General features: G+C 41.9%; 1 protein-coding gene across 4 annotated transcripts in view; it reads left to right on the top strand.

Moving 5' to 3' along the window:
• Positions 1–22,532, top strand: part of nphp4 (nephronophthisis 4) — a 207,082-nt gene that overhangs the window by 77,717 nt on the left and 106,833 nt on the right. For all 4 annotated transcript variants that reach the window (XM_072681571.1, XM_072681570.1, XM_072681573.1 and 1 more), the window contains one exon: positions 694–820. In XM_072681571.1, the coding sequence (XP_072537672.1) occupies positions 694–820 (127 nt within the window). The remainder of the gene's footprint in view (positions 1–693; positions 821–22,532) is intronic.

Below are 22,532 nucleotides of genomic sequence, written 5' to 3'. Positions count from 1 at the left end.
TGCCGTTTGTTTCTAAAAGAGGAAAACATCAAAAACTTAATTCATTTAAATCTACACTATATATAGCAATATTATTATTGCAGAGAGAGACCACCCTTAATTTGAGAATTGCAGAATTACTCATTATTCAGCATCAAGAGAAAATCTGAAAAAAACATATTTAATGCCTCCCAAGTTTAATTTTAGAAATTGGAGCATTTGCTGCTTCTTACCATCCAAGTAATCCCAAATGCATTCAATAATCTTGAGGTCTGGACTCTAGACTCTGGAGTCTAGTGTCTTGAGGTCAGGGGTCGTCAGTCAGAGAGCACCAGAAATAAGGACAAAAAGGACAGAAACAGATGAGATTTTATTCTGGATATGAAGTAACAATGGAACTTGGTCTCATTGTACCATACTGTGAAACAATAGCATTTTTATAATAACAAAAAATTCAGAACATTTAAATGGTAGTGTAAATGATCTCATATGTCTAACCTGTTTAGTGTATCTTTTTACAATTTGATCAATGAACCCCACTTACGATGTCCAGGCATGAGCTATCAGGCCCATTACGATATTCCAGGCTTGCATGAATCGGGGCACTGCATCAATACTAATAGTAATAACATCAAACAGTTCTAGGCTGGTCTCTTGTGTTCTGAGCGTTGATCATGAATGTGCCGACAACTGACTGCTGTCTTATCTCCACAGCCCCTCCACTGGCTCTGTCCTGATGCTGCGTGGCAGTGTGGAGCTAAAGATGATGAGGCACCCGGCCTTCAGCGTGGTTTTCCAGCTGGAGTATGTCTTCTCTATTCCCCTCGTAGGAGATGGAAAGGTGAGACACTAGCTCAAGTGCAAGGGTCATTTATGTCCGGTGTAACTGTGTGTTCCCATTAAGCTACAGTTAGAAGGGTGCTACTCTGTGCCAGCCTGGCTTAGCTCAGTTCACACTTATTAAGCGAGGCGAGACAGTGGAGTTTAAGAACGCTGCAGACAGCAGTTTTGGGGAATACTATCACTGAAACCAAATGTGCGCCCTAATGAACACCACAGGTGTAGAATATTGGTCACATGACAGCTTCTTATACCTCTCAGAAAACTCTCAGTAATCTCAGGGCTCAGACTCACCAAACTCACAAAGGTGAATTATCACTAGACCAACTGATGATCACCTTCTTATAAAGTAAGGTGCTCATTCACAGTTGTTCAAAAAATGCAGTGATCAAATTTGCACGGGCTATTTCTTCAGTGTGTGCTTCTGAAAGTGAGGTTTTCTCACTTTACCGCACCACATAGACTACAGACGATTAGGAATTGATGCTTACCAATGGCAAAACGGTGCCTTGGTGTGTCAGAGGTTTAAGGCAGGGTCCATCAGTTTCAGTCCAGTTCCAGTACACCCATATATAACATGTAAAAACATGTATGACATGTATAAAGTGAATCTGGGCATATGCAGATCTCTACTGTGGGGCCTTTATGGCACATAATGGAGTTCTGGATCACAGTAAAGGTTGTGTAGTTCTGTTTAAAGTGTGAGGGGTCCACTGCGGATAATAAGGGTCACAGCTCTGGAGAAAAAAGCTGTTAGCTTGTCTAGTTGTGCTGGCTTTGATAGACCCTTTAAAGAGCCATTTCCCAGAAGGAAGTGGTTGGAAGAGGTGATGTCCTGGGTAAGAGGGGTCAGCAATGATCGTGCCAGCATGCTTGAAGCCTTGGCAAAGAATGAGAGGAAAAGAATAAATGTCTCTCATTCTTTTTTCAAATGTAAGCTTGATTTTGAGGTCTACAACTCAACATGTCAAAGTGTGAACTGACTTGGCATTGAAATGCAGTCTTATTATTCTGTTATCACTCATAAAGCTCATCATTAAATACCAATAGAAATGATTTAGGTACTACTGTGACACTAATATGTGCCTCCTATAACAATAACAAACAAGACTTACAGGCCCTTGCAGGTGAAGGGGTTGAAGGGGAAGAAGGGACTTGTGGCCCCTCTGCTACATGGAAATGTGTTGGTCCAGTGTGTTGATGAGAGAGTGGGGCACACTGTGAGGTGGACTGGAAGCTGAGGTATAGAAGTAGTAAAGGTTCCTCAGGGAGAGATGTAGGGCTCAGTGTGTCTCTACTGCTTACTACAGCCCAAATGTGTGCGCGCACACACACACACACATTCTACTGACTGCAGCCTGACACCACACACACTTCCTTACACCTGAGGAGAAAGCTCTAAGAGGTGTCTGCTCTTTCTTTATGCTCTTTCTTTTCCTGTCTTTTTCTGCTTTGTTCTTTTTGCTCTCTCTCTCAGTCTGCCTTGTTTTTTTTTCAGTGTTTGGGTCTCTCACTCTGCTTTGCTTTCCCCTCTCCCTCTCTCTTGCTCTCACACTCTTTTTTTCTGCTTTGCTCTTCTCTCTCTTTCTGTCTCTTTGCTTTGTTCTTTTTGTTCTCTTCCTCCCTTTTTCTCTGCTTTGCTCTCTCTCTCTCTCTCTCTCTCTCTCTCTCTCTCTCTCTCTCTCTCTATCTCTATCTCTATCTATCTCTCTATATCTCTCTTTCTCTCTGGAGCAGCCGTGTGTCTCTCCCAGAGGAAATTAAAGAGCCATCCTTGGCCAGACAGCTTCAGTAAATAAACACATGAGGGGGGAGAGAGAGAGATAGAGAGAGAGAGAGGGAAGAAGGTAAAGGACTAGGAATTGGGGGGGGGGGGCGGGTGCAGGTAGCAGGCCGGTGGTGATTCCAGCAACCTTTTCAAGCATGTGCAGATCCGCTCGGCTCAGGGCCTTCCTTCTGGATTAGGCTTTCCATAATGAAACCACACAAACCCAAAGCTGTACTTCAGGGGCTTTGTGCACCTCAACACTGCAGCCTGATGCACACAAACACACACACACACACACACACAGAGTTCTCCATCCTGAACATAAACACTGCAATTTGTTCATTTACACTGTATTAACCAGTATTGTAATTGACTTGTAATACAAAATTCCAGTTTGATTACATTTCCAAAAAGGAATATGAATATATCTGTAATGCCCTCTGGTGGCTGGCCGCAGTACAACTTTTAACCCCGCCCATTTCCATGTAAGTAAGTGGAGCAGAAAGGAAACTTTTAAAGAAAAAAAAATAATACATCCAGTATTTCTTTACCAGTGTCACAGTGGTGGTGGACGTACTGTCCACTATTATATACTGTCCATGATGAATACAGTCGAATCCGCATCCGTGCTACAACAATGCATTTGCAGCCCTACCTTAAACACACCACTGCAATCTATACTGTTCCACCACACAATAAAACCAAACGTGCATGTCTCCCAGGCTCTTGTTTTCTTGTGCTACATGACTCTGGTTGTTTAATAAACACACATCCCCTTGGTGAAGTCACGGGTGGGTTTCTGTCAATTACTTACGTAGGTGAAATGTAGCTGCGCTCCCCTAGCACATGTGTACTGTGTAAGCACATCTGTGCTTTCATTTTCCACCGGCTCAGGTTAAGGGAGTCACCAATTAAAGGGAGAAAACAAGCGGACGTTCAGCGAGCCCGCTAATGGCTCTGCGCACGCTCCATGTAGCATTTAACTCCAGCAGAGACTGGGAGAGCAGGGAAACCTGCACATGCTGCTTAAACCCACAGTATTCCCACTCTTCACTGTCATTGGAGTTCAGTCACGGTGTGGAACAGAGAATTAGTCAAAATGTAGCAATATCTATCCATCTATCCATCTATCTATCCATCTATCCATCTATCTATCTATCTATCTATCTATCTATCTATCTACCTACCTACCTACCTACCTACCAACCAGCGAACCATAGCAATCACCTTGCAATGCAATAGTAATGATAATTGCTAATCAAATACTTAGCAACACCATAGCAACAAATCTTTAAGATTGTTAACCCTTAGGTATGACTAGGGTGCATTCTTCTTGTGTGGCAATGAAACATACAGACTAGTAACACATAACCAACGGCATGAGGTACTGCAGCAACCATTTTGTGACACCATAGTATTTGCTGTGATTTCCCAGGTGGTTGCTATGGTGTTCCAGGCAATCACTTAACAACACAATAGCGACTATCTACCAACTTAATAACTTAAGTAACCACTTAGCAACATCATAGAAACCACCTGGCAGCATCATAACAAGATTTCTTTTTTCCCCCCACATGAATATGAGCTAATATGTGGTGCGATATTAACTACCTAGCAATACTGTAGCAACCACCTAGCAATCACTAAACAACTTCATGGAAACCACCTAGAATACCATAGCAATCAAATAACACTATAGTAACCATCTAACAGTTTCACCTTAGCAACCACATAGCAACAGCCTAGCAACTAAGAAATGTAAGAAATATAAGAAATGTACTTTTCTAGTTTCTAATATTATTTTTTTTATTATTTAATAAGCACCAGAAACCACACCTCTATTGTGTTCTCTCACTTTTATACTCTCACTGGCTTCCTGTAGCCGCACGCATAAGATTTTAAACCTGGCCTACAAAGCCAGAAATGGACCAGCCCCTCCTTACCTGATGACCGTGTTCAAAACCAGATTCGTGCCAAGAGCCCTTTGAGCTTTAAATACAGTCTGGCTTGACCTACAGTCCTGTAGTAGACTGATGGAAGACCAGCACCTAGGCTCTGTCCTGGCGCCAAGGTGGGGTAACAAACTTCCCCCTGGGTGTCTGAACATTCGAGTTGCTCTCTGAAGACCCTTCTCTTTCATGAACCCTTATTTCAGCACTAATTCGGCAGTTGGTAAAGCTCTAAATTTGTTGCATGTTTCTGACAACTAGTTTATTTGTATTTTACTTATTTTACTAGAAATGATGTACCCATTTGAGTCAGGTAAAATCAGTGCATGGTTGCACGTCCAGTATAGTGACAGACAGTTAGACGTGCACGATCCATGCACGGTCCAGTGGTATTAAACAGTAGTATATAGCATACTACAAAAAGTATGAAGCCCACTGTTGTTATACCGGACATATCTTGATTTGTGAACTTGCGAACCAGCACTGGTCCATGCCATAGTAGTCTCTGGGCGAACTCTGAAGGAGCTCTGAGAGCTGAAATACTGTTATTCGGTTGGCAAATGTTGTTTTAGCATGTCTTCAATGTTCTGTAGCTTTGTCTAGCTTCTGTGACTGCTGCCAGTTTTGAAGGGCCCAAATGGAAACTATGGGAGATTTTCTTGTGTATAAAAAGTCTTAAAATGTTCTCTCTCGTTCTACCACATTCCAGAGGTGTTCTGCTGGGATCACATCTGGTTACTGAGCAGGTCACTGAAGAACACCTAACTCATCATTATGTTCATGAAACCATTTTGAGATGACTTTAGCTATATGACCTGGGGAGTTATCATGCTGGAGGTAGCCGCTAGATGAGGGGTCAATTGTGACCATGAAGGGATGCACATGGTCAGCAGCAAAACTCAAATAGTCTGTGGCATTCAAGTGGTAATTGATAAGTATTAACAGATCCAAAAAGTTCCATTACACCATTACACCATCACACCACCTCCACCAGCCTGGACTGTTGACACAAGGCAGGTTGGGTCCATGGGTTCATGTTGTTGGCACCACATTCTGACCCTGCCATCTGTGTGCATCAGAAATTCTTCAGGATTCTTCAGACCAGAATATGCTTACCCAGTCTTCGGCAGTAAGTAAGTGTTTCTGGAACGTGTCCACTGCAGCCTCAGCTTTGTGGTCTTGGCTGACGGAGGTGGAAGCCACCGTAGAGTTTATCCATGTTGTGTATATTGAGATGCTTTTCTGCTCACCACACTTCTGAGTTACTGTAGCCTTTCTGTCAGCTTCAGAGTCTGGCCTCTCTCTTTTTTTATTTATTTATTGAAGCATTCTCATTAAACTCTAAAGACGGTTGTGCTGAAAATCCAAGGAGATCAGCACAATCATGCCACACTCAAAATCACGGAAATCACATTTGTTCTCCTTTATGATGGTTGATGTGAACATTACCTGAAGCTGCTGACCTGATGATTGCATCTGGAGAATTTTAGTTCTGTCCATTCACAGTACATACAGTATAATCACAAAAGACACACTAACAATAACATATTCTAATGGAGATAAAGAGAGGTTGAAAAACAATGAATTCTGATCCTGATTCTTAGTTCTAGTGTCTCTAATGGCTGCCAGAGTGCTCGGTTTGCCTAGTTTGTTTAGCTCTAGACTGCCTTGTGCAAGCATTCTTGTACATGCATTCAGTCTTCCAGTTTTTGCATTAGTTTTGCAGCTCTGGTCTGCAATGTTGCGGCACTGTAACCCTTTCCTAAGCTCCTCTCTTGCTACTCGGAATGATAATAATAATAAAAAAGAAGCCTTGTGTGTAAATGTTTTATGAAGTGAGGGTAGGAGGAGGCGTGGGCGAGAGAGACTAATTGCGTGGGCCGCTGTATTTTTAGCACGTGTTGGAGGCTGGTGTCATGGACGTCACCGGGCTGACTAATATAGCTAGAACAGAGGCTCATGCTGCTGAAATCCTGCGGCTCAGAAACTCCTGCCTTCTCCTTGCTCTCGGTTATTCTGGAACTGATTGGCTGAAACGTGTTTGAAACCAAGTTGTAGTAGAAATGACGGTTCGCATGCGGTTTTAAATATCACTGTACTGGTTGTAGTTAAGTCTGCAGTTGAGATTAAAAAAGTGATTTTTTTTTATCTCAACTGTAGTTCTGTATTTTATTGGTCATTTGATGAGCTAGATTTATTGATTTTGATCAGAAATGCACTGAAATGGAACTATAAGGCATTGTATTATGCAACATATGTATTGTAAATACTTTCATACCCTACGTAGTTCAATACCTGGCACATGAATTGCTTTGTACCACCTTGTTTAAATGCTTTCATCTCCGCTGTAGTCTCAACACGTTTATGGTAATGTTAATGCACAGGCGTGTATTAGAGTAGAATATAGTAATGCATACATTTAGTGCATTACGTTACAGTGCAATACACTGAATGCATTGTTTATTCTGCATTTACTGCACTATGAGATATAATGCATGCAATATATTGTGCATATGAATTGTTATATACAGGATATACACCATGGTATGGACAGAAGTATTGGGATACCTCCTCATTCTTTGTTTCTTCTGAAAGCAAGGGTACTAAGAACATAGTTTATCCTGCTTTTGTTGGAGTAACTGTTTCTACTGTCCAGGGAAGAAGGCCTTCTACTAGCTTACCCTACCTCATCCCCAACTCCCCATCTCACCCCAAAAGTATTAGTTGGAGTTCAGTTTCTTACTGCTCCACAGCTCAATTCTAGGGGAGGGGGACTCCAGAGAGTCCAATTCTATTGGTAGTACCTCTGTACAGGGCCTAGACGAGCTGTGTGTGCGCGCATTGGCACATCTGTGTGAGAAATGAGCATTAAGGTTATCGTTATGTTAAGGCCACATCCACAGTATCTAAAGTGAATATGTGAACTGTGAATGTAGATTTTCAGTTTGTTCACAGCTAAGCTGCTTACAGTGCTGTTTGAGCTCTAGCGCTTTGCCTATCGCGCCGCAGTGCACAGGCTGTAAACGTACCCTGCTGAGAGGGGTTAATATCTATGATTACATCGATAATGTACCTTATCTTTCCTCACAGAGGTTTCCAGAACGCACCGCTGCCATGCCGGTAGCTGAATCAAAGAACTTGTTTAATGGAGTGTGATGTACTTTTAGCTCAGGCCTGTAATTAATCTCCCATTGAGTAGCTTGTCTTCAGTGAAGTGGAATATCAAAGCACTTTATGCTGTGGGTGTGGCTCTTTAAGCCCCAACTCCGCTCTGACTGAGATGGATGTAACTCATCTCTTATTGCAGGCGTTCCTGCTGAACTCCGAGCTCAGTTATGAGACTTTCCGCACTGCTTGTGAACACAGAGCTTGCCGTTAAACTCGGCTGCTAATTAAACACCTCCATAATAGATATACTTACTGCAGTGTTTTGCAATGACCCCTTCAGAGTTATTGGCAATTTGGATGCTTTTCCTTCCTTTGAGTCGTAGTTAAAGGTTAGATTTCGCTCATTTTTAGTGGATGATGAACCTGATAAACAACAAAGACCCTTTTTTTTGGGTCATAGATTTTTTCCCACACTTATCTTAACGACTAGTGCCAGTAATGTTTATTAGTTTTCCAATAGCTCCTACCAGAGCTTTCTAAGACTGAAGGCATGGCAGTGGCCTGATCATGATTCCCAGTGGCTAGTTTTCTTAGCAACAGTCAGTAAAAACAGCACATCCCACTGTATGGGCTGAATGAATGCACTGGTATGAAACATGTAGGTTGGTAGTTGGACTTAGCACAAACATGAACAGGTCAAATTATACTGCTGCAAACTGCAAATGTATACTGGCATCAACACACCTGCAAATGATGTGAACGTATGTGCTAGATGGCAGCATCCCAACCAGAATGTACAGGATACAACAAAGACCAGAGTCTGGAATTGCAGTGTGTAGAGAATGGACAGAAGAAGCAAAGATGTAGTTTATGCTAAGCAATAAACAAATTCATTGAAAATATTGTAAGAGAATCCTTTGATATGACAATGACACGACACCTCAACAGTTAGAAAGACGATACTTTAGCTCCACAGTAAGAAAACATGGGCTGTGACATATAATGGCTCCCTGTTTATGTTTTAGGGCACTATTGAGTGTGGCGGACGTTTTTCCCCGAATGTCCGAATCGTAAAGTGGAATTCGAGCATGATTTTGAAGCCACTACACAGTAATCTTCCACAGTGCACTCATGATAAATAGTAAACACTGTAGCTCACTACATCAGCTGAATGTGGACCAAAATGCATGATCAGTGGCATTACTAAGCAACAGACAGTTGAGCGGAATGGAGCCGACGATGTTTCTCATATTAGCAAGCGATAGTTACGAGCCACTGAACGCCGTGTATTGATATTTTCCCATGTAGTTCATTATTGGTAGGCTTATGTTTTTAAGCAGCATAACGGTCAAGGATTATTCCATGAACAGCTCAATTCTTTTACTGTAATTCAGAATTCAGTTCTCGTGTGTCCGGAGCTTTAAAAACTGTTAACTGTTAAAAAGTGTTTGTTTATGCCACTGGTGCTGGTGCATGTTGATGATGAGGAAGTGTCCGTATTCATTTGTGCTTTTAATGCTACCTTGTGGACTAAATAGTCCCTCCCTTTATAGCACAATACTAATGAGGTTGTGGGGATCCATTTCAGTCACAGACAAGGACTATGAGAAAGAGAAGAAAGCTAACATTACCATTGATGGTGAATATGTAGAAATAATGGACAGCTTTTGCCTACTTGGATCAATTATTAATAACAAGTGATCCCATGGTCAGGAAATACGACACAGACTGAAACTCAGCAGCAGAACAATGATGAAGGCGCTTGAAAAGATCTTCAGGTATAAGCTTTAATTTGTCTCTACAAACTGAGATCAGAACTGGCCAGGCTGTGTTTTTTTGAGGGTCTTTACGGATGTGAGAGCTGAGCAATGAAAAAGTGGAAAAAGAAAATACTCAGGCAATCCGTTGATGTTCTCAAACTACTTGATGTTGGCAAAGACTTTTGAGAGTGTAAGCAAGCAAGTAGATTCTTGACCATATCAAACCTCACATCTCATCTCAAACCTGACCATGTCAAACCTCATATCTCACTCGGAGCCCAGATAACGATGCTGAAGCTGGTCTTATTTTGGACATGTCATGAGATAAACCAGTTTATTGGAAAAGACAATTATACTTGGAACAGCTGAAGGTAAGAGAGGACAGCAAGGTAGTTGGATGCAATCATAGATATCATCAACAAGCCATTAAGAAGCCTAAGGACCCAAACAGAAGACAGGCCATTCTGGAGAAACACTATCCATATAGTGTCTCTTTATATAGCTCTTGTGTTGTGGCTCACATTGTTTACCTTCAAGATTTATGTAGGCTACAAAGGTGTTATATAGACCTTATATAGACTTAGACAGCTGTGAAACAGACCAAACGTTCATCTTGCTTATAGGGTCAAATCAAGGATTTGAATGAAATACTCTTATTTGATCCAAATCCTTGATTTGACCCTAATAACAGAATGTACGTTTGGTCCATTTCACAGCTGTCTAATAAGTTTATATAAGGTCTATATAAAGCCTGTATAAATATTAAGCCAATGTAGCTCATGTAAAGTCTATATAAGGGCCAGATTTAGGCATGGTTGGCTTTAAATGCCCCTCCCCCCGTTCTGATTTTGACCGATTTCTGATTGTGAACACTTGTATGATGTCATCACTGCTACTTTTCCTGGGTTTATCTTTGCATATAATTATTATAATATCATAATGACAAAAATACTGCTACATGGAAACAAACACTATATTATGTGATACTGGTGATGATGATGATGATTATTATTATTATTATTATTTCCATATGGATGATTGCTTCCCTTTACACTCCTCTCTGCAGCTGACTCTCCAATCTTCTCCTCATAATGACTTCATATTAGGCCCAGAAACTCTGCTGGCTGAACTGAACTGGCTGTCTGACTGGCTGCTGTGGGATGGCCACTGGGTGGAGCTGTGTAGCTCAAAAGCAGAGCCTTTCTCTCACTTTCTCTCTCTTACTCTCTTTCTCTCTCTCTCTTTCCTTTCACAGTGATGCCTAAGCTACTGTTTACTGTGTTTCACCACCATGCAATTATTCCTCTAATATGTTTTGAGAGATTTGCCGAATGGAGTATCGCAAAGCTAGTGACTAATTAGCAAATCACCAGATTGTGGCGCCACACCTTTCTGAGCATGTTACAGACTGCTCCAAAGCAAGTGGCTTTGGGATAAAAAAAATAAAAAATACAGCCACTTATAAACACCGGCCTCAGGATAAACCCAGCCACTCCTCAACAACAGACTACAGATAAACCAGGCAGAATTCCAGTGAATAAGAACTAATGGCCTGTGCTTTTTTTAATGTTGCTGTTTTGCTTCTTTGACTCTGCCTTTCTGAATCTCACTCTGCACTGAGTAGTTTCTGTTTTTTCCAATTGCAAAGAAACTGAGAATTAAAAGTAAGGGGGGGGAATCATCACACAGCATGGAGAGAAGAAAACCCGGTTAACTCCCAAATGCTCCGGAGGTCCCAGTTGTGCTTGGAATAGAAGAATATGCAGCAAAATGGGGCTCCTCTGTACGTCGTCTGTATATTCTTTCAGAAACTCTCTGCAACTTTATCTTCTGGGCTTAGTTACCTCAACTGCTTTTTTTTTTTCTTCTCCGATCACATCTTTTTCATTTCCTTTGCTGTATCACGCGTACATAGCCTACATATCACAATCTCCACTCTATGGGATTATAGTTAAATGGAATGTAGCATTGCTGTAGCAGTATGGAGGACAGAAATAGAAAGACTGTCACCGACAGAGAGTGATGCGTGTGAACCCTCTGCACTTCCCGCTGTGCTGCTTTACTCAGCACACTAAGGCTTGTACAGCTAAACAGCAGAAACATGGAGTCAGTCACTACAGATTTGCTGTGTGCTGCTACAGCCTAAACCTGTCAGACTCCAAATCTCCACCGCATTTCCAACTTTTGACAGCAGCCCAAGTGTCCGTTTTGCCTCAAATCTCTCCCTTACCTGACTGTTCTAGCAGGCAGTAAGTGGGCAGTGGGGAAAATGCTGAGTGACGGATGGTTACACCCTACGCTACAAGGAAAGGAGGTGATGCAAAATGTGCGTGAGATCCTGTTTCTTGACATGCTTTACCCTTCAGGTGGAAGGTTAATTTGGTGGATTTCAGTAGGTAACATAGACCTGTTAATTCAGAATAGTTCTGGATTTGATTTCTGATCTCAGTGGAGATTCAGTCTGGAAAAGCCTTTTGATTCAAAGCTCAAGCTTGATCTGGGTCTAGGAAGCAAACCAGGGATATGATTCTTTAGTGGCCCTATGATAAGATTTAGATCAGAATACCTGAGCCGCAATAACGGTTAGACCTTTATCAGACTTTTATTACATATGACTTTAAATTGTATGTAAACATTAAGGTTGATTTATGCATCTGGTTGAGTCAATGTAGAGTCTACGGTGAAGCCTATGCAAGTGGCCTACACAAGTGGCCTACTCCAATGTGAGCATTTATACTTGTGTGTAGTTGCGTCTGCATTGCTCTACAGCCAAAACACCAGTCTGGCGAAGGGGGGTGGGGCTTCGTAATGCCACTATGTTTACTCTCTTGGCATGTTACAAATGCGAAATAGCTGTTTGCTCTTACTAAAAGACGTCAGAGGAGAGGAGGGTCTGTACGGCCACTGAAACGGGTGAATCTTCGGTTTCTGTCCACTGAGACACTGATAAGAAAATGCAGGTAGATTTAATGACTTAGTTCATCATGTGCAACCGTTTATCTCACATTAGCTTACACTGCAATGCACGATCTGTGTTTGTCCATCTGAATTTAAAAGTGGCAACAAATCGATCACTGTTGTCAGGCTATGGCATAGGGTATGTAGCACTATGTAGGCTATGGTGCAGATTCAGCACTATGCTATCAGCTAGGCATTAGGAGTCTTGTGATGTTCCTGATTCATGGTTCCCGGACAGGGAAATTGTACCGCAGTGTCCTGTGTACAGAGCAATAGTGTTATCCACTACTTTATCCAAGCTCTAATGGCAGAGAGCATTTGTCCCACCACAGAGGGGAAAATGTTGTGGACCAAAGAAGCAATGTACTACATTGATACTGATAAAAAGGACAACCATATAAATGCTAACACAGTTCTTTTCCTGGTTAGATAGTTCTACTCAATAATAAAGAACCTGTTGATGATGGGACTATAAAGAACCTTAAAAAATAGCTCTATACATCACCAAAAGAGATTTTTTTTTTCTTCTTCCAGAATTATATAGAACCCTTTTTGCGATTAGTGTATGGGAATTTTACAATGTATAGTTCATATAATAGTATAGTCCATATTATATTAAAACTAAACTACCGATATATTCATGCAGTTATATTGTCATAGTTTTTATTGTTTTTATTCACCCAGATATTTCCTCTTGTTCTTTTTCCTTTTTCCACATCTTTTCCTCCTCATTTGTGTTTTGTTCAGTGCAGAATGAAAGGTAATCTTTGATGTTTTTGCTCTGTAAAGTGTCTGTAATTGCTGCTCTAGCCCGATTTGAACTCGTCTCGCTTTGTCCTTTCTTAACCTCTGACTTTCAGACTTACCCTCCCAGCTGCTGCTCTCAGCTTTTTCAGAGTGTCTGCGAGGCCTCCTCATTTATGGAGGCTTTCTTTCCGACCTCCATGCAGATATCACTGGGAGATAATCGAGTGCTTGACAAGAGGAAGTGAATTGAATTAATTTAAGTGCAGACTATCAGCAAGAGCTCTAAAACCTGAGATCATTTTTCCCCACCCCAATGGGTGCTTGATGGACTTTCCATCCCTGTGTTGTACACTGCCTTGCATTCTCTCTGTCTCTGCCTCTATCCCTCTCTCTCCCCTTATTCTCTGTTGCTCTCTCGCTCTCTTAGCCATGCCTTTACGAGACTGACAGCTGATCCTCCACATAGATAGCTCCTAATGCTAGTCTGTCAACACCAATTTTCCAAAGTGCGGACTGAAGTGAGAGCAGCGTTCAATCCGAAGGCCCCGCTTTTAACGTCTCCAGATCAGTGTCTGTCAATGGAGCGCAATAATGTAATAAGCAGGGGCCCAGGAGTGGCCAGGGACGCGCCTGCTTGCTGCTGATGCGCTCCACTGCTTGGCTGGGGTTGTGGCTAATGGAGTCTAATGGTGCATTTGGATGGTCCTTGTAAAACTCGACAATTGCCTGGTTTACCCCAAGGACGTTGCACTCAAACAGCTGAGAAGTTGTAAATGTGAGTGGTAAACTCAGTCAAGTTCCAAGTTAGCAGAGTTTACAAGTTGTGACGTATTAGCAGCCATACATCCTCTGATACCTCACAAATGGACTAAATGGACTAAACAAGGTCGAAATAAAAAACATGACTAGTAATGTAAGTCCGATACAATCAGGTGCATAAATATTTGGACAGTGGCACCATATTTGCCGTTTTCATTTCATTTATTTGCCTTTAAATGATTGTGGTATGTTTTCCATCATTATCCTTCTCTACTAAGAGGCGCCATCCTACCAGTTTTCTTTCTTTGTAGGGTAGTTCTATCAACAGTCATACCATCAATAAACACTAGCGACCCTGTTCTATTGGAAGCCATACGTGCCCAATTCCATAACAGTGCCTCCACCATGTTTAACAGTAAATGGTTTTAAAAAATCTATTTTATTTTTTTTCTCTGTGGTCGTTCATATTTTTGCTGTTGCTGAGCTCCCCAGTGCATTCCTAGGAATGTACCAGTTTGTAGATTTGGCTACTCCTGAAGTTTCTGCTCTCTGTATTTCTAATGAAAGGCTTCTGCACTTACATTGACATTAGATGGCATATTGGAAATTCTCATTCTCATTTGGGCTACCAAATGCAAGTTCAACACTTGGAATCAACATCAGACCTTTTGTTTTCTTAGTGTGCCATACAATAATGAGGAAACAGACCACACCTGACCATCAATTATGTTTGAGCCTGTGAAAATGAATGGATGGACAATGTAGAAAATGTCTGAAATTCAAAAATGTACAGAGACTAAATGATGAAAATTGTCTTACTGTCCCAATGCTTATGGATCTGACCGTTTCATTCAGGCTTCTCTGGTGGCAGATTTAAACCATAAAATAGATATTTTAACAAGTCTGTTTCCATTGTACTAGCTGAATGGTCATGAGGGGGGCATGTGGAAAGAGGCTAATCGAATGAAATATGTAGATCAAAAGGAATTAAAAATGAAAACTTAGCTTGTAAATTTAAAATACATTTTCTTTTTCTTTTTTTCATTTTAATTTTATGAAGAGTGCAATGTAGAACCACAGAGAACGTGGGAACTACAGCAGCTGTTGTGTTTCATGCTAAGAGAAACTGACTCATATTTAAACATAGACATTTGATCTTCATTTAAACACTACTGAGCATTCAAAGTAGCAATAAATGTGGGGCTGTTCTGAATTGCATTTTTATTCATTACATTTTACACATGGATTTGTAACATGAAGATCAAATTTCCATATGTTTAAAGACACTAAAGGGACAAAAGTATTGGGACACCTGTTCATTAATAGTTTCTTCTGAAATCAAGGGTATTAAAAAGAGTTGATCCTGCTTTTGTTGGACTAACTGTCTCTGCTGCCCAGGGAAGAATGCTTTCTACTGGAAACATTGCTGTGAGGATTTGATTGCATTCAAGAGTGTTAGTGAGGTCAGGATGTTGTTGATGATCACCACCCTACCTTATCACCAACTTCCGAACTCATCCCAAAAGTATTGGATGGAGCAACACTCCAGAGAACGCAGTTCCACTGCTCCAGAGCTCAATGCTACCCCACTACCCCACACTTGGCATTAGGCATAGTCCCAGTAGGTTTGTGTTTACCTGCTCCCAGGAGTCCTATCCATTGGCAATACTTCTCTACAGGGACTAGACAACCTGTGTGTGTGTGTGTGTGTGTGTGTGTGATCATTTACACATCTGTGTCAGCAATGAGTACAACTAAAAGTAGCTGAATGCATTCATTAGAAAGGTTGTCCTCAAACATTTGAACGTATAGTATGGATTATATAGGTGCTTATATGGATTATGCTAATGCTGTTTAACATTTTAACCAGCTAAACACTGAAAATCACCTGAACAATCAGGAAATTTCATGTAGAACCTTCCATACAATCATTTTGGATTGCCTCAACCTCTTCAACATTGATCTGTAGTGCATACTGGTGCCATGTGAAATCACTTACCCCTCAATGATGAATAATTCAGGGACAAATTGAAATAATAATAATTTATTTTGCTGCAAAACCCATTGAAATACTGATCCCTAGCCAGAGCTCACCAGAACCCAGACAGAGAGACGTGATGCGATTGTCCCGGTGTGGAGTCCAGCAGCAGTGGCCAGACTGAGGCTCTTCTGGGAAACAGGGCAGCGCTGGGCACAGCCAGCCAGATTAGTTTGATCTGTTGGTGTTAATAGGGTGAAACGGGTCTAGGAGACACACTTGCGCCCACACACACACACACACACACACAAGGCATAGCATCCACAACAGCACGGTAATTAGCAGCGAGTTAAGGCTGCGGGCGTGCTGAGTGAAGCGGGAGGCAGTGTTGCTCAAGTGTGACGGAGCATGAAGTGGTTGGCTGTGTGTGACGGGAATGATGAAAGCATGTATGATAATAGTGGCCCGTCTCACCAGATGACCTCTGACCGGCTTGGCATTTGAATGACAGCGCAGACTGATTACAAGGCTGCGGAGGAAGTCTTAGCTGTGCTGCGTAACCTTTCACATTTCTCAGCCATTTCTCTCTCTCTCTCTCTCTCTCTCTCTCTCTCTCTCTCTCTCTCTCTCTCTGTCTTTCTCTCAATGTCTCTCAGTCTCTTGTGTTTCCTCAGTGCACATGCCATAGGCCTGTAAAATCAAAGACAGAGCTTCAACTGTTCATAGAAATCAAAACATGCTACACATCCTAGTATCACAGGGACAACTGGTCACTAATTATACTAATCATAATTGTGGCAGTGGTTTAATTAGTGACCAGTGACCAGTTTTGTATGAAATGTATTCGCTCGATCACACAGAGAAAACACTACACTACACACAGTAAGCCACCTTATTTTCCATTAAACATTGAGGGGGCATCTTCGTTTGTTTTTTTGTAGAAATTTGGGTACTACTGCAGATCCGTTGATATAGATTACAGCCACAGTGATGCTCAATAATCAGTGAGTAGTATAATATTCTCAGTTAGAGGGTGTCCCAGTCATTGGAAGAAGATGGAGAATTGCACTTGTACAGTAATGTTATGAACACAACACCAAGAGATCAGAGTGATGTGGAGTACTGTATTACCTATCTCCACCGCCTTCCAAAGAAGAGGCCCTGCATCCACCCAGACGGCCCTACGTCTGCTCTTACCCGTTTATGAATCTTGTGTTTATATAAATAATAGTCACATAGTTTAGATACGATGACCTGCTGATTAATACTGAAGCAAAATGGAAAATCCCTTGAATCACTTTATTTTTAGGATCAGTTTCTATAATGAGAGATTCTGGACTGATTTATTTAGTTTAGTAGAAACGTTTCTTAAAATGATTTACATTTAAGGCATTTAGCAGACACTCTTATCCAGAGCGACTTACAAAAGTGCTTCGCTATTTACTCAAGAAAAACCTCAGCTAGTTTGAATAGATTCAAAGTTCAAAGATAGTTTTGACACTTCTAAACCCAAGTTGATAAGGAGACCATAATACTCTACTCTTCCCCCAAGTATTCTCCGAAGAGGTGGGTCTTTAGTCTGTGTTTGAAGACAACGAGCGACTCTACTGTTTGGACACCCAAACAGTGTCCAAACAGTGTCCTCTGGTTAGACCTCTGGTCTAACATCTGTCGTTGTTGGTCTACTGATTTGAAATGTTGGTTAATAGTGGGTGAATGCGCTGTGATTTGGGTTTCTAGAGCATGTGTGTATTAGCATTAGCGTTAGCCTCCCTCCGGTTCTGAATGCTCTCTTCAGTGGTGGTTTAAAATCAAAGAAAGGCGAGCAGTTCTCCCGCTGGTAAAACAGAGCATTTCTGTGATAGCTCTTTTATAAATCTTCTGAAAATGCTCCCCAGTGCTTTCGTCTGGGCAGTAATGTCCGTTAATGGTGCCATTAGGACACCGGAGGGAATTCTGAACTCTGTGGTTAAAACAGACTCTGAACTGGATTGGGCATTAAATAGCCGATACGTGATCCATTAGAATATGTCTAAATATGTCCCATTCTACTGCCGTGGTGTCCAACTGAGGAATTGGACCTTAGTCTGCCATGTGATGGCCAGTTTTACAAACCCAGTATTGCAGTGTTGCACTAACCGCATTTTATATATCTGCATACAAATTAAAATCTCATGATTGTGACGGGTCTGTACAACAGTGCTTGGTGTTTTTCCTGCAAGAATAAAACAGGTTCTGCACATACAGAGTTGGATGGATAGCTGTTGACCTGGGCAGCATGTGCTAGAGAATGAAATATGCTGTTGAAGTCTCATAACCGGGAAAGCCTCTTCCAGAGTGAGGGAAACACTGATGCTATGGTATAATAATGGCAGATTTTAATAGGATCTCTGTTTTTTGAAGTGTGGTATTGTGCATTTTATTGTTCTGTGTGTAGACAGGGGTCATGGCCTGTTATGTTGGCTGTAATGATTTTTTGCTGTGAAAAAAAAAACACTGAGACGCAGACAAACACACGAAGATAGTCAAGTATATTTATTCCCTTATGATTTAAGATGTCTTGTGTTAAAAGCATTCTTTGTCTTCTCTCTCACTTTTCATCCCCCCCCCCTTTAGACTTTCTGGCCTTGACAGCATTGACTCATGGCTTAAAAAAAACAAAACATTTTATTTATTTTTATTTATTTATTTTATTAATTATTATTTCTTCGTTCCTGTCGGAAATGTCACAGAAATGTTAATTAAATGTTAATCAAACATCCTGGTGTAAGAAGGCGCGCGTGTTGAGCATTGTGCTGAGAGGTCACCCCTCCCCAGGCCCCCTGTGCTCCCGCCGCGAGGGGTTTGCTTTGGGAGGAAGGAGCAGGTAGGGAACAATGGCGGGCCTAATTAAAATGAATGTCACTTGTTCCCACTGAGAAGTGCATCAATCTCCCACGTGAACCTGCTGCGAGTTTGCCCTGGCGCCGACTCTCCTGCAGAGACGCCTCCACAGGGCTTGGAAAGACCTCTTTTTTGTGTGTGAGAGACTATATGTGTTAGTGTGCCAGTTAAGACAGGCTAAAAGATGCAGCAGCCTTCTGCTCCACTGTCTGCCAGTCATTCAGCCACCGGCTAAATCTCTCAGAGAGGGATTGTTTCTGTCGCTCATCCAGTGCTTAGAGATTGTATTTTTTAAGCAATAGTTTGGTGATATGTGTTTTAACCCCCCCTCCCCCTCCCCTATATCCAAAATGTAGTCCATCTCTCAAGGCATGCTTGGTGTCTGAGGTTTGCTGCTTTAGGTTTACACTGAAGCTCAGAAACTGCATGGAAGTGTATTGCTCTCCATATAGCCTGTGCAAACTACAGGCCTAAATCCTCACATACAGGGACACAGTGTTGGTTAAGAAGTGAAAAAACGTTTGTGGTTGGTGTAGCGTAGTAGGTAACAACACTGCCTTCCCCTTGGCAGATTAGGGTTCGATTCCCCAGCTGGATAAGCACTCTACTAAGAGACCTTGGGCAAGACTCCAAACACTACATTGTCCTAGTGGACTTACATGCCTCAAATGTAACTCTGAATAAGAACATCAGAAAGATGCTGTAATTGTAGCACCTAAGCTTTAGTGGGTGGCTAGTGGTTTAGCTGCAGGTTTCGATTGACTGTGTACATAAATTTGATATATCTTAGTGTTTATTTTTCTTATAAGGACTGAATTTGTTCCATCACTGTATTGATCACCATTATGTATACACTCCTTCACTCTTTTTGATCCTGTTTCAGGTCTCAGGTATGTTGTACTGGATTTTGTTGCAAAAGATATTGGCTGTATCATTCTGTATCATTCTCCTCTGCACAGCAATGTTGTTTATGAGAACATTGTATCTTCTATTTGGTTAGGTAATGTCCAGACAGCATGATTGTCTTCTATCCCATTGCAAACACTGAGAGATTTCCTTCTAACAGCTGCTTGCTTGCAGGCTATAGCTGACACAGTCAGGTCTATCTCTATAGTCAAGATTATTCATTTTGCATATTTTACAATGGTTAACAACATAAGAATTTATTTGGGATGGGAGATGAAGCTTGGAGGTGAAGGGGAGGAGGTGGAGCTAGGAGGCTGAGAAAAAGACATGGAGCTTGGAGGGAGAGAAGAATGTGAAGGGAAGTGAAGGGAGTAGGTAGACCTGGCAGATAGGGAGGAGGTGTAGCTTGCAGATAGTGTTAGGAGGTTGGACGGGATAAGGTGAAGCTAGTCGGCGGAGGAGCAGGCATGGAGCTAGGAGGGGCAGGGAAGGAGGTGGAGCTTGCATGTGGAGCTAGGAAGTTGGTGGGAAGGAGGTGAAGGTACGAGGCTGAGGAGAACACATGGAGCTAGAAGGCTGAGAATGGGTAGAGCAGCGAGGGGGAGGGGAAGAAAAAGGCGACCACATTCACCATTTGTGTGGGACAGTACACACAAACAAACAGTGATACAGTGAGCAGACATGCCCGGAGTGGTGGGCAGCTTGGGGAGCAGTGTGGGTTATAATGACCTTGCTCAAGGGCCCTAGAGTGGCCGCTTAGTAGCAGCTTAGCTTTGCCATCAGTAACCCTGGGCTTTAACCACTGACTCCCACTGCCCAAAGGGAAGGAGGTGAGGCTAGGAGGCAAATGGGGAGGAGGTAGAGCTAGGAGGCGATGGGAAGACAAAGACGACCACATTCTCTCTCTCTCTCCGTCGTTCAGTGTTTAATACATGCCAGGAGATTGGGGTTGTTTGTAGACTTGTGTAGAAAGTATTTAACAGTACCTAAAGAAGCAAACCTTCTAGAAGTATCAGTTGTTGATCTTTCTGTTCTGAAGAGAAATGCAGTGGAGCAGTGTGTTTAGCCTGTTTCTGACACGATCAGTGCTGACACATTAAAGCCCCACAGTGGCTGATGAAGCGGCAGAGCGCTCCTGAGCCACCTATCCTGTCTTTATCAATGTTCAAACGCTTCAGGCATCCCCAACCACAACCACAACTTACAGCAGCACCTTTTTGTTTCTTTTTTTTTTTTAAAGAGCTGCTTCATTTTGTTGGTCTTGAACGGCTAAAACTACAGGCCTGAAGTTTAGACACAACCTTAGTGTTGTGTAATCTAAGGTTAGCTGTATTCAAGAGAGATAGATTGGGCATTAATTTGAATTAGTTTAAAATGGAGCAAAAAAAGGGCTCGATTAATCGTCTTCAGCAACTGTACTGAAGACATTCAGCTGATTCTTAGCTCGCTTTGCTCTTGGTGATTCTCCTGATAACCAGATGAACTGTATCAGAGTCTTTTATCACTGCTGATCATGAAGACTTTTTTCTATTCAGTATGATACAGTAGGAGTGTGTCACTGTAATGGGATATTCCAGGGGATTGGAGCATTGGAAAAATAGCCGTCTACACACTTTTGGACATCTAGATCAGCTACAAATTGTTAAATGTTTTTTGAGGCCTACCTGATCATCAACAGGGTTTGAATTAGGGTCGAGACCCTTTTACTTGGGGTTAGTTTGAGGTGTTTGGTCGAGTTGTACATTTCTGGTCCTGGAACATTCTGATCCAGCACACCTGGCTCTTATAGTCAGATGCTTCTGAAGGTCTTCATTACCTGGATCCAGTGTGTTAGATTTTGTGTTAGGAGTTGGAACTAAACTATGCAGGGTGATAGATTACCAGCAACAGGATTGAGCACCCCTGCTGTAGGTTCGGTTAGGTTTTGAGATGAGGTTAATGTGAGGCTAAGGGTTTAGGGTAAAGGTTTTAGGTTGAGGTTTGGGTTAGTGTCAGGTTTATTTAAATCAGATTTGTTTAAATGTTGCAATGAAACATGGAGTGGCGTGTATGGGACATTTAATTAAATGTCATTTAAAGATAATGTGAGCATCAACAGTGGACCATCAAAATATCATTACCTCATTTTTTCTGTCAATGCCGTTGGGAGTTTCTGAGCCGACAGACACAGTGACTGTGTGTTTTCTAGGCTGGGAATGGGTGAAGCAATCTGCTCCAGTGGCCTGCTGCCAGTATCACACCATCATGCCTATCGGAGCCAAAATGGCTTCCACTACCGCCTGGCTCATGGCTGATCAGTCTGTGAAGGCCATGCCAGCCAAATGTCTGAAAACAGGGTTTCATTCAGCAGCGCTGAGCCTGCAGAGGAACAGTGGATGCTATTAAAAAAAGGCTTTATCAGAGTACAATCCAGAGCCAGCATCTATATTTATCATCTATATTTAATAGGGGTGTAATGATGCACATATTTTAATGTTCAATGCAATTTTCAGTTACGACATGATCGGTAATGAAATGTCTGGATTCTACAGAGCTGTAACTGAGATTGGTCTGACTCAAAAATACTCATAAAAGTCAGCACTGACCAATATAAAGATAGATGAGATGCACCCAGGTGCCTAGTTTTGATCAGAGTTCCACAAATATTGTCAAATGAAACCCTTTTCACACCTGGGGCAAACAAAACATGCAAAAGTTTGGGCACCCCTGGTCAAACTATCTGTCGCTGTGCATAACTAAGGGAGTAAAATGCAGAATTTAATTCAAAGGAGCAAGAAGTTAAATATGCGACCTTTCTTTATCATTATGGGCCTCATCTTACACCCTGCGCAAGGGGCGTTGCAATGCTTATTGCTATCTTACACCCCGCCAACAGTCTATTTTCACACCTTCCGCCT

The sequence above is a fragment of the Salminus brasiliensis genome, chromosome 6 (genome assembly GCF_030463535.1).
Source record: "Salminus brasiliensis chromosome 6, fSalBra1.hap2, whole genome shotgun sequence".
Lineage (NCBI taxonomy): Eukaryota > Metazoa > Chordata > Actinopteri > Characiformes > Bryconidae > Salminus > Salminus brasiliensis.
This window is presented reverse-complemented; position numbering and strand designations above follow the sequence as displayed.